The 13,728-nt window shown below is 41.4% G+C and overlaps 1 protein-coding gene across 1 annotated transcript in view; it reads right to left on the bottom strand.

The window, feature by feature from the left end:
• Positions 1-13,728, bottom strand: part of PALD1 (phosphatase domain containing paladin 1) — a 128,981-nt gene that overhangs the window by 46,469 nt on the left and 68,784 nt on the right. Inside the window, exons 14-18 of the mRNA XM_032232026.1 lie at positions 12,855-13,034; positions 8,763-8,960; positions 8,118-8,258; positions 5,690-5,761; positions 2,759-2,899 (exon numbers count right to left, since the gene is read on the bottom strand). Coding sequence (XP_032087917.1) covers positions 2,759-2,899; positions 5,690-5,761; positions 8,118-8,258; positions 8,763-8,960; positions 12,855-13,034 — 732 coding nt within the window. The remainder of the gene's footprint in view (positions 1-2,758; positions 2,900-5,689; positions 5,762-8,117; positions 8,259-8,762; positions 8,961-12,854; positions 13,035-13,728) is intronic.

Genomic DNA, 13,728 nt, shown 5'->3' with positions numbered 1-13,728 from the left:
AATGACAAAAATATCAAATTATTTATGGAAGAGATATTCTTCTGATATTCCTCAACAGAAATGAAAAAGTTTTTTTTCCCCCCTCAGAGCAGAGGGTCAATAAAGAAGGCTGGTAATGAAAACAAAAAGGCTACATCAGGGCTACTAAGAAGGGCAGTTTGCTGTCAGTTTTGCTCCACTCCTTACCAGCACTGATGTTGTTACCTAGTTTGGGCAATTAAACGTCTGCAGGAATACAAGTAAGCTCAGAGAGCACCAAGGACTCCTTCATGTCAATCCCGAGCTCCAAATATTCTTCCTTATTGATATAACACTTGCAATATTATTTTTACTTTAATGACCTGAATCCTAAGTAACAAACAAGAGTCTACCTGATAATTTCCCATGAAGGCTTATGAGGAACATATTTGCTATTTTGGAAAATGTCAACTTTCTTTTTCCCCCAAAGCATCATATGGAAGAGGGTTCCATATGTATCTTTCAATTTATATTGTTTTTATTTGTTTCCTAATATGATTTGATAGCTTATTGGTAACCTTATCACTAAGTGTTGCATCTTTTTATTCTTGATGAATGTATTTTATTCTGTTATGTACATTGAGAGCATTTGCAACAAAGATAATCACACTTGGCCAATAAAGAATTCTATTCTATTCTATTCTATTCTATTCTATTCATACAAGCTCAGTGGAAAAAAGATCTGTCCGTCCATCCATCCATCCATCCATCCATCCATCCAAACTGACAACTTGCAACCAACCGATCTTTACAGAATATATATAATAAAGTGGCTTACCATATTTACATAATAAAACCAGAGTACAGAATCAAAATAAAATTAATTAAAATGTTAACCAGGAACAAATAATATTAGATGTGCATTCTTCATGAAATGGGATGTATTAAAATTATTTGCGCCTTTCTGACCAGTATAGACAAGATTCAGGCATAGTGACAATTGGATTTAAAATGATGTTTTCAATGATTTTGTAGCCACAAGGAAAATATTGGCATTCTAACCTGACATCTAGTGGTATTTTCCACACATTACACACAGTTTACACTACAGATGTAGAAAAAGCCACAGAAACATGTAAATGGCTGTCCATCTTATACATTGAAACTACAAGTGAAGAAAAAGACAAGAGTGGAAAATGTGTCCAACTGAACACTGATTTCCATTTTAAAAAAATACAAGAAGAGTCAAATAGTCAAAAGGGGAGGATAAAGGATTTCTTGAATAAAAGTAAAGGAACAGGAAACGTATATAAAGATGAGCTTTATAGGTAGTCATTGAAATACAGCCACAGTTGGGGTGAGGTCTGTTACTAAGTAAGGTGGGTGTTGAATAAATTGCACTCAATTTTATGATTTTTTTTGCCAAGGTTGTTAAGTGAATCGCTGCAGTTGTTAAGTGAATCGTGCAGTCATTAAGAAAATCTGGCATCCCCTATTGACTTTGCTTGTGGTAAGTTGGCTGGGAAGGTTGAAGGTGGCAATCACACATGAAAGGTCTCCTTTTTTTCAAATCAATGGAGTGTTGATCCATTGGTTGCGACAGGAATTAACCAACCAGCTTGTCATGCAAATATGATGTCATGGACTGAGAGTGAGTAATTGGCCCAAAGTCATCCAATCAGCTTTCATGCCAAAGGTGGGACTAGAATTCAGTCCCAACAACCGGGACCTCTCCTACATCCTCCTGGTCTCCTACTTTCTAGCCTGGCGCCTTAAGCACTAAATCAAACTGGCTCTCTGTTTAGAACAGAATAGGGAGAAATTAAATGGTTCCAAACTTGGAAAACACTATAATTGAATATTACCATCATATTCATTTAACATATGTAAAACAGATCAGCAGAAATAACTGGGGGAAACATTAACAGCTTCAGTTAGGGTTATGATAACAACCTCAAGGGCTGAAATGAGGAAATCTTATGGAATATCCTGTTGGAGGTGAGAATTCAAAAGCCACTCCACTGCTCAATGTTTCAAAAACTAATATTATGTCAACAGGCACAACCCATCAATTGAAAAGGGGTAGAGAAAGAACTAAAAAGTTGACCAATTTTATCTTTCTAGGCTCATAAACTAACAGGAATGGTGACAGTTGCCATGAAATAAAAATCTCTTGGACTAAAGACTACAAACAATCTAGAGCCGTGATGGCGAACCTATGGCGCACGTGAGTGGCTGGCACATTGGGGTGGCGGCTGGCACACAGAGCCAGCTGCCATCCCAGCCCAGCTCCACCGTGCATCCTTGAGGGTTAGAGGGCATGCCATGGACACGCATGCTCATGCTGGGGGGGGGGGGCAGTGCGCATGCATAGGGGGGATGCTCGCGTTGCATTTTGGGGGCTGATACAGCACCCCTGCACCCTGTTTTGGCTTCCAGGCTGGTGCAGGAAACCTTCCAGGCCCAAAATGGGGCACAGGGGCACTGCGCGGGGCTCAAGGGTGGGTGGGGTGCATGGGTGGAGGAGCATGGAGGGGTTCATGTGCATGCGCAGGGAGCGGTTGCATGTGCATTGCATTATGGGTGTGGGTGCATGCGCTGTCATGCAGCCGCAACATGCCCTCTTATTTTTGATCCTTCTATGGCAACACCCCAAAACATTCCAATTATACATGGTTGACTAAAGTCACAACACACTCACAACTGGTCTTAATAGCCGATTGGACCAGAAGTGAGCAAAAAATCATAAAATACACCCAGTAACTTGGTTTTTTTTTCTTCTCTCTGAGGTTAACCTTACCTGTCTGTAAGTACTAATGATGATTTCTCTCAGGTGGTAGTGCATGGGCGTCATTGTTTCACTCACTGTGTCCAATGCCATGTCAACCTCCTTCTTCATCCGGTGTCCCTCTGGCAATATCTGAAGGATTTTCATCACCACCTAGCAGATAAGAGCAAACCATACAGCTGATGATGAAGCTTTTCCCTTCTGGAGTCTCTTTTCTCACACAGGGACTAAACACTCAGCAAAGAAAATGCCTCCAGCAGATGTAAGAAACACAGTTTCTCTATGAAGGCAAAGTTTAGTACTTAGATATACTCCTTGCATCGCTAAAAAAACAACTCATGTAGACAAAATCAGGGGACATATTATCACATGTGGTGGTTATGTCCCAAAGTTAAACAATATTGGAATAGAACAAGAAAAGAGCTTGAAGAAATAACTAAATAGCAAATTGATATGAACCTGGAATTATTTTTATTGGGAATACCTACAAGGAAATATGATTTAAAAAATACAGTATTTAATTTTACACATCAATAACGGCAACTAGAATAATGTACGCACAAAACTGGAAGAACAATAACATACCAACACAGGAAAATGTGATAAAGAAAGTTTTAGAGTGTGCAGAGACGGACAGACTCACAAAAGAAATAAAAGAAAAGGAGGAAACAGAATATTATATGGTATGAAACGAATGGTACAAATGGTTGGTGTAAAGCTTAGGGAAAGACTAAATGAAGAAGACACAGGAATTAGAATTTAGCAATGTACATATATGTACATGTATAAATGGAAATGATACACAATGAAGGATTGTTAAGCTTAAGGAATGTATATATTAATATCATATGTATAGATAAAGAGAAATTGAAATAAGGGGGGAGAAATGCATACAAAATGATGTATACCGATGTGGAAATGTTGTACACAAGGAAATTTTAAAAAATTCTTTTTAAAAAACTGTTTAATAAAAATATTTTTTTAATAAAAAACACAATATAAAGGAGGCCCTGAGATGTATATCTCAGTGTTTCTTCAACCTTGGCAGCTTTAAGAGACATGGACTTCAATTCCCAGAATTCCCCAGCCAGCCCTGCGTGCACGCTCACATTTGTGAACCGGTAGGGAAGGTAAGCGAATCCCATCACTGGGACATAAGGTAAGATATTTTGAATCTCAATGGGTCATTCATTTGGTACATAGACCAAGGTACCTGTCTCTCACCCTCTTATTCAGGCAACAATCCAGAGGTGAGTTCGGCTGAATAGGTAGTAACTCGACCTGCCACGACCCCGAACTGGTTCTATCGTCGGTGGCACCATCTTGATTTTTGGTTCTGCGCATGCGCAGAACAATCTTCATTGCAAAAATGTATTTTTCCCCTTTTCACCTTTTTAGATGTAAATGTGCACACACACAGAGCAAAAAAATTTATGCGCCAAACCAGCAGTAATGCCGGCAGCAACCCATCCCTGCAACAATCAAATAGGTAGGATGTGAGCCAGGTCTTCTACCTCTGCTGCACAAATGCAGAGATGTCCATTGTAGGATATAGAGTGGGATCTCCCATGTCTGACCCTCTTGCTTGCGTAAGTATCTCCCCAAGATGTTTTGTCAGTTGTAACTTCAAATAGCTGTGTCTATTTGAAAAGTATGTTTGTTATTATCTGGTTAGTAGCTAGTAGCTGATTAGTAAAGTTGCTGCAATCAACTGTGTCCCTGCTGTGTCAGATTTACTCTGGGCAGCTCAAATGTTAATGTTAAGCACAAAAGGGAAGAAAACTGGAAGTCACATTTTAGTTATTAGGTATTAGGAGTCTTTTGGGGGGTGGGTTGCCATGAAAATGCGGTTCTTCCAGCATCGTGCAAAGTTTTGCTTTGCAAACAAATAATTCAAAAGTGTTGCTCTTAATGTGTCAACACAAAGACTTTTAGCATGCTATTAGTGTAATTCATCTACTTGGCTTTGACATGCTTGTGCATTATCTCATTCTGAGCGTTAGGATCCATAAAAATGCAAAGGCCGTATTAATTTAGCTAACTTGCTAAGCTTTGCTTGCATATCCTCTCTAACTCCTCTTGTCTTTTGCTGCGATGTTAATGTTATTCATCATTTAAAAGCTCCTTCCTTCCTTCCTTCCTTTCCTTCCTTTCTTCCTTGCAACTGACCACTACTTTTCTATGAGAGAAACCCACAATTGCCTAAAAAAGGAATTGTGCAAATCTATTTATAGGATGCCACTATGTAAGCAGCATAGCAAAACTTATGTAAAAACTGGTCAGACTGCTTAAAATATTTTTAATTTTGGCCTGTCATAACACAGCCCATTTAGAACTCATGACAATGCAACATTTCAAGTTGGGTTCTTTTGTTCAAAGCTGTTCAAGATGGCTTCTGTTTCATGCACACTCCCACTGCTAAATTAAAATACATTTTATTGAGTAAATCACAAGCAGCAGGGTTGACATGAAACTCAAACTCAGTCAGTGCATTTATTTATGAATGTGAAGGTTCCCTGCTGGAAAAGCATTACGGTATTTTTCAGAGTATAAGACAGAGTTTTTTCCTCCCCAAAAGAGGGTGAAAATCTGGGTGCGTCTTATACTCTGAATACAACATTTTGGGCTTACCGAAACCCTGTCCCCTTTGCAAAAATGAACGTGCAGAGGGTTTGGGAGGTTTGCAAAGTTGCCGTTTTTGCCCTCCCCCTTCCCCAGCCCCCAGGAGCACTCTACAAGCCTCCCAAAGCCACTGTGTGCCCCTTTTTCTACTTTTTTTTTTTTAAAGAGGCGTGCAGAAGGTTTGGGAGGGCTGCAGAGTGCAAAAACTTATTTTTAATTACCTCTTCAAAATCATGGTGTGTCTCATACTCTGGTGCATCTTATACTCTGAAAAATACGGTATATTAAGAAAATACAAAGCATGCATTAGAAGACACCAACCTCAAATTCTCCTTTTGTGTACTTGGCATCTGGCACACTCACAATCTCATCTTCCGTGATCTCAGGGATTCCCTGCAGCAAAAAGACAGGCTTAGTCTCGGTTTTAAAGCTATGAAAAAGCTAAAACAGTGGCTCCTCTTTTAAAGAGTTGGCATATACCAGGGGTGCCAAACTCAAGGCATGCGGGCCAGATCAGCCAAATGGGTGCTTCAATCTGGCCCAAGGAGCCAGCATGGAAATAGTAAAGGACTGGCCTGTGGTGCCACTGGCAACCAAAATGGGGTACGGGGAGCCACAGCAGGATTTTGGATTTTTTTCGTAAGTGCACATGGAAAAGTTTCTAGAAAATTTTGAGTCTAACATGAGAAAAATGGACCCCTTCAAGCTATAATTACAGGTGTCCTTTCTTCTCCTCTTTTTCTTTGAACTAGTTCCGGGACGGGGTCAAATTCTTTCCTTGCACCAACCTGATCATAAAGTCCTTGGTGCATTAAGGTTATTGTCATTCAGGACACCTGTCAGTAGGATATGATGATCACAACAATAAGAGCTTTTAGAGTAATGGCATGACTAAAAGATTACTGTTATGGTGCACTGAAGGACTGGTGATATTTTAGTTTGTAAATGGCCAAAAGAATGGGAATTATTCAGTATAGAAACATAGCCACTATTTTTCTGATTATGTGCAATTCCATATTCTGTCCAACTTCCAAATAAATCAGGCTTATAACATAGGGATTGAAACTGGCTTGCTGCCAAACAAATTAGCCACAATTTGCTGAGGATGAAGTAATGATAAGGTTGACCAAATTCCAACTCTTCCACCTAGCTATGCCGTAACACGCCTTCGGCTTGGCTCTGACATTTATAAGAATAGAATCGACATGATAATATACAAAATACTTTTATCCTACAATAGGCAAGCATTCATTGTGAAAAAAACAGCTCCAGTTGTCTTCTGGCCAGAGCTGAGTGAGCTGATTTCAATGGACCTCTGTTATTCTTTCATTTCTCACTGAAGACCACCCTGGACATTTTCACAGAGCTCAATAAACATGAGCACACATATCCACATTGCTTCAGTGGATATTTTGTTTTACTACTGGTTCTGTGGGCATGGCTTGGTGGGCGTGGTGTGGCTTGGTGGGCGTGGCAGGGGAAGGATACTGCAAAATCTCCATTCCCACCCCACCTCAGCCAGAGGTGGCATTTGCCAGTTCTCTGAACTACTCAAAATTTCCACTACCGGTTCTCCGAACTACTTAAACTTTCCGCTACTAGTTCTCCAGAACCTGCTGGATTTCACCCCTGCATTACTTTTTTTTAAAAATGTTTCTCCTGTTTTAACTCATCAAATTCAACCAGAAAAGGAAGTCATCATTTCAACTTGGAGCAATATAATCAGAACTAAGATAAGGTCCCTTTTGAAGTATTGTCTTGTGTTGCAAACATGAAAAGCTTTTTTAAATGGATGATTAAGAGACTATGAATTTGGCGAGATTAGGAAGCTCTTGCTACATAGCTCCTCAGAGGGGGGACCACAAAGACTGCCAACATCTGGACAAATTAATGTCATACCTTATATTTTATTTATTTCTCTTCCAGATATACAGCTCCCAAAGTAGCGTGAAAGATTAAAATCTGTGACCCTGAAATAACGTGGGATCCGATACCCTTTGCAGTAAGATTTCATTCAAGATACGAGGTCCCACTTGCTATATAACTCTAGACCAGGGGTGTCAAATTCAAGGCCTGCGGGCCAGATGTGGCCCATGGGGTGCTTAGACCTGGCCCATGGGCAGGGGTGGGCTGCTATGGGTTCGCCCGGGTTCAGGAGAAACTGTAGTTAACGTTATGGCCGGTTCAGAGAACCTCCAAATCCCACCCCTAGCTGGCCCCGCCCACCATGCCCTACCCCTGCCACCCCACCACACCCCTCTCAGGAGTCTCCACATGGCCCGTTTTGGATGTGAAGCAAGTGCAGGGCCCATGCAGAGACTTGTGGAGCGGTAAAAACGGGCTTCCTGGAAGGTCTCCAGAGTCTGGGGGAGGCCGTTTTCGCCCTCCCAGAGGCTCAAGAAAAGCCTCTGGATCCTGGGGAAGGTGAAAACAGTCCCTCCCTCCCCCGCCTTGGTGCAGGAGGCCAGTTAGGCCATGCCCACCATGCCAGCAACCAAGCAGAGAACCTGTTGCTGACATTTTTGAAGCCCACCACTACCCGCGGGGCCATCATGGAAACAGGAAAGGACCAGTCCATGGTGCCTATTCCAGTGAAAAGAGCTTGGGAGGGCCTCGCGTCCCAACACAAGTGACATTGAGCTGGCCACGCCCACCCTGACTCCTGATGTCAAACACAACCTCAATGAAATCGAGTTTGACACTCCTGCTCTAGACTGTTTCCCCCATGCCGCTCCCAGGGAACACATACCTTGAAATGCCAAAGGATGAGGACAGCAATAACCATGGCTGTTGTAGTTCTTCCTCTGCCACTGTGACAGTTGAACAAAAAGGCTGTGTGGGAGTCTTCAGCCAGCGCGCCCTTCATGGCTTCCAGTATCTGATCAAAGTCCTAGGGACACAAACCAAAGATGTCATGAGAAATTATTATTTTTTTCAGATGGCAAGATAACAAATTTTAACTTCAAACCACTTAAATGGATCCTCCAAAATTTGAGAAGAGTTTGCTTTTTTTTTTTTTTGCCAGTTTCCCTACAAAAAAACATCCATTCAAATGAATAGTTTCTCTTAATGGCCACTTTCCTTCTTTCTTCTCCTTCCTCCTCCTCCTCCCCTTATGCTGGCCGCTCTGTTTCCCATTTCTCCATTGCAGCGCAATGCCCAGGATCAATTTTGATAGCTAGTGGTGGTGGTGGTGGTGGTGTAATTTAACAACTGGTTCGCCCAAGATCAGGTTAGCCATCGCGGGAGGCTCGTCCCGCATGTGCAGCGGAGCTGAAGGACGGGAATGGGCCACGTCTCCCACAACAGCCAACCTGATCCTGGACGAACCGGTTGTTAAATTATTTGAATCCCACCACTGAGCAGAAGTGGAACTTCTAAGGTGCTTGCTTACCTTCTCCTTCAGACCACAGAAATCTGGAACTGGGATCCGTTTGTAGGCCAGCCCTTGGCAATTGCTTTTGTGCCGGTTAAATATCTCCTGCATGGTTAAGCATGATTTCAACATTTTCATCTGCTTCTCCTGTTCCAAATAAACCTCAATCCGTTTCTGGGATTTCAACAGATCATTCTTCAAGGCAGATTCTAGTTTCTGAAGCAGTGTCAAAGAAACAAGGGAGTCATTCATCTCTTTCAGTTCTATCTTCAAGAAGCTTAATCTTCTCTCACCCTATGCCCTCCAGGTAGGTTGGAATACAATGCCCATATTTCCATCAAGAAAGGAATTATAGAAACCCAACTGGAGGGAACCAGGTTGAAGAGTACACTGATACACAGAAATAGAAAATCAACTATTCACACGAGAAACTGGCGGACTGGATATTTTATGGAATGCAATTTATGGTTACAATGCATAAATTAATGGGGAAATTCAACTAAGGGAAAATGCTGCATAACTTCACAAGGCAAAAAGCCTCACTCCTCTCCAATATAGAATCTCTGTAAATCTACAAAGTTAGTATTTCTAACAAAAGCTCATCTATTCAATCAAATGTACATAAATCGAAATCTTTTTTTATTTGTATCACGGCTTGAAGAAATGTTATGATTTAAATCTTGAATTAATTCTTGGGGGTTTATGGCCATGATCCGTGACCACAAAAGGTATTTAAAGGGGGTCAAAGGTTGAGAACCACAGGTTTAGTCACTTCTTCTAAGCCTCAAACGAGCATGGACTCTACAGAAAAATATCTTGAAAACAAAAGCCCTCATCTCATAATACATTGATCATTTCAAACTGCAATGAGCAATCAGTACAAAACATCCAGACCTTGCAACTAAGCAGGACAAAGACTAGGAACAAAATCTGTTATGTAGCATCTTGATATCACTTTAGTAGAAAGAAGAAGAGTATTAACAGTACTTATTTTTTTCTTTTCTGTTCTAACCTGTCCTCATCCCAATAACCCCCTTTTATTTAATTTACAGTGAATTTCTCTCCAGCAAAGTCTTTCCTCTCCCACGGTCTTTCAAGATAGCTCACAATTTATCAGGCTTGAACATGGCCAGGCCGATATCTTTCAGATGCTGCAATACTTGGCAAGAATGCAGGAATGAACTAATTGTCTCCTGCAAACTCCACTCCTGTTTCGCTCCTCTTTTATCCTTAAGGGAAGGGCCATTCATCGTGCACCTGTGGCCTTACTCCCAAGTCGACCCTTGTTCCTTAGCTGTTCCCTTCATCTGGCATTCGCACACTGGGAATAGTCTCCAGCTGTTCTTCTGCCCTACAGATGTCTGACTCCGAAGGCAGATGATAACTGTCAGACGGCCCTGGCCCCATCTCTGCCTCCGACACAGAGCCCTCATCCAAACCTACCCCAGACTCCAGAACTGGCCCATGTTCCTCCCCAACCTCCTCACTGTCTAAATCTGCTACTAGCTCTGCTGGCCTCTGGCAGACCACAATATTTTCTTTCCCTGAACATGTGATGATACACACCTTGCACACCTTTACCAGGGTTTACAGAATTTGTGAAAATATTTTATATGAAGTTCCTTGAGAATATAATTGAATTGGGCTGTTGTTGTCATATATAAAATGCACAAAAGGGCATGCACCCAACTATTGCCGAGAAGAACGACATGACATAAAGAAATTACTTTGCTTATTATTTCTACAGAAATCAATCCCTGTCTTTAATCACTTATTGCCAAAAACATTGTATTACACAAGACTTCCCCCCCACACACACACGAGTATTCATTGGAGAATAGAAAATTATCTTCTTTGGCTCCCATGCCAAGGAATGTTTGACTAACCCTGATTTTCCCGGATTACATAAAAGAGCCCTCTGCCTTTAAACATCCATCCCATATGATTATGTCTGGTTAGTGAAAAGATAGTTTCTCTTTTCCAGAACTGTCCATACACGAAGTCAGAATGTTGCTTTTTTATTGATTAGCACAGGGGTGGGGAACTAAGGCCCTTTTATGATTTGTGGACTTCCATGCTGGCTCAGGAATTCTGGGAGTTGAAATCCACAAGTCAGAAAGTTCCCCACCTCTAGATTAGCATGATGTATTAATTCATTTAAAAAAAAAACATAATGTTATGTGCCAACTGGGCCACTAAAGTTTATTCAACAATTCAGGGGTTACAAAATCCTGGCTTAACACTTCAGCATATTACAAATAATGTAGACAAAATGTCAATAAGGAATTACTCTTGAATATCAAGTCTCAGATTATTCTGTTCTCTTTTATGATATGAAAGGAGATTCATCTATGCCAGTGATGGTTTAATCTTTTCGGCACCGAGTGCTGAAACTGTAGGGTGCGTGTGCATGCCAGAGTGCCGGAACCCAGAAGAGAGCAGCTGGCTGGTGCGCATGCGCATGGCAGCCAGCTGTTCTTCTGGGTACCATCGTGTGCATGCACACACATGCACAAGACAGAACTCAGAAGAGCAGCTGGCCAGTGCACATGCACACCAAACCAGCTGTCCGACACGCATACGCATGATGGAACCCAGAAGAGAAGATAGCGATGGCATGCGTGCCCACAAAGTGGGCTCTGCGTGCCATCTTTGGCACATGAGCCATAGGTTCGCCATCATGGATCTATGCTATGGAACAGACTCACAATTCATGATCAGATTGTCAAAGATCCTATTGCTTCAGAGGCCACGCTGTGATGGAATTATACCAATCTAATCACCTACTGAGTGACGTGCAGAGGTGGGTTCCTACCAGTTCGCACCTATTCGGTAGAACCGGTTAGAAGAGGTTCCACCAGTGGACCCGATAAGCAGGCCACACCTACAGAAGAGGTTCCAAACTTTTTTGAAACCCACCACTGGTGACGTGTTTAATTTCTTTTACTATGAACGTGTTATTATTACTTATGCCATGAATTGACAAGAGTCTAATGGACTGCAGGAGGGGCAAACTGAATACAGTAATCTTCAACTTACAATCATTCATTTAGCAACCATCTGAAATTAGAATGGGCCACAAAAGTGACTTACAACTGGCCCTTGCACACTTACAGCTATTGCAGCATCCCCACAGGCATGTGATCAAAATGTGTGCACTTGGCAAATGGCATGTACAGATAACTGCATGGCCTGGGTGATGGGATCACCATCTGTCACTTTCCCAGCTGGCTGCTGACAAGCAAAGTCAATGGGGAAAGCCAGACTTGATTAACAAACACCTGATTCACTTAACCATTGCAGTGATTCACTTAACAACCATGGCAAAAAGGTTGTAAAATCAGCCCCAACTAACGTAACAACAACCTTGCTCAGCAATGGAAATTCCTGTCCCCACTGTGGTTGTAAGTTGAAGACTAGCCATAAATAAATAAATTCTACAGGAAGAACATATCCTGTAGCCATTCTAAAATTAGGAAAAAACATTTTCCAGTTCATTTTAGGTTTAAAACACTGTTGATGATGACATGATGTGGACATGAGAAGGATGGTTATGTCAAGAAATAAATATCACAAGCTGCTTTATTTATCTGCTTTAAATATGGAACTCATCCAATTGATACATTAAGATAAAATGTGGAAGAGGAAAAATCAGTAATTCTGGATTTTTCTCTTCCGCCTTTTACTTGCAAGAGAGTAGGTGCAATGAAATGGGAAATTACTCAGGAGGAGAACACAAAGCATGACTCACTCCTACCTACTAAAGCTCATTCTCCATCACTGCACCATCTCCACAGCCCATCACTGAATTCATTCTCACTGGATATGCTATCAAGCAGTGGTGTTGTTCAGCCGGTTCTATCTGGTTAGGGCAAACCAGTAGCAGTGGGAGGCTCCACCCACCTGTCCGGACGTCATCACATCCCATTTTTTACACTCTGTACATGCGCACGCACAGAGGTGGCGCATGCAAACTCACATTTGTGAACCGGTAGTGAAGGTAAATTGATTTCACCCCTGCTATCAAGACCTTTGTGGATAGTAAGAAATTTGCTAGCAGAACAAGTAGGCAGAGGAATCAACAGAAAATTCTAGTGTCCAAGGTCTCACCTCTAGTTGTTCTGAGGATGCTACAGGTACCGTGATCTGCTGTTCCAGATTGCCAATTTCCCGTAAGGTATAGGTTTGTTCATTCTCTTCTAGAACTATATCTTCACGGAGATTAATCCATAAGATGTGAGAGTGTTTCCTCTTTGCATCTGTCAGGTAGTTCAAGACATTCCCAATTGCCTAAATAGAAGAACACTCACAGTATCTTAAAAAGGAAAACCAAAGAAATTATCTACAAAGATCGACAGATGATAAGCCTTGTCTTCCTATCCCTTAGGCTATTACAAATAAATCAAATGAATAAATCAAAGAACTATAGAGACCCCTTCAGGCAGTTGTTTCTTTCAGATCAGCTTTGATAAGAGGCCTTCTGAAGTGAACTCACTGGAACAGGAATCTCCGAGCAAACAAATGAGCAGGCAGGCGTTGAAAACTATCTTTGACCATATGAGGCAACATGGAGACAGGCAATGGGATTGAGAATTCTGATAATGGCCAAGTTGGGGGAGGGGGAAGACATGACTTTCAAAAAATTCCAAAACTGTTTTCAGGGAATATCAGAGAAAAGTATTTGTTTAAAAAAAAATTCTTCTATTTTATGATATATTACTGATTCTGCTAGATTCCTTTACAATATATTACTGATTCTGCTAGATTCTATTAAGAGTGGAGTGGAGTGGAATAGAGTGGAACGAAATGGAATGAAACAAAAGAATTCTTTATTAGCCAAGTGTGATTGGACACACAAGGAATTCGTCTCTGGTACATAAGCTCTCAGGGTACATACATAAGTTCTCAGTGTACATAAAAAAACCAAAGTGATAAGTCATAGATCATAAATCATAAGACACTATCATAAACCATAAGATACAAA

This window comes from Thamnophis elegans, chromosome 15 (genome assembly GCF_009769535.1).
Source record: "Thamnophis elegans isolate rThaEle1 chromosome 15, rThaEle1.pri, whole genome shotgun sequence".
NCBI classification, from domain to species: domain Eukaryota; kingdom Metazoa; phylum Chordata; class Lepidosauria; order Squamata; family Colubridae; genus Thamnophis; species Thamnophis elegans.
Note: the sequence above shows the minus strand (reverse complement) of the source record. Positions and strands in the feature narration are given on the sequence as shown.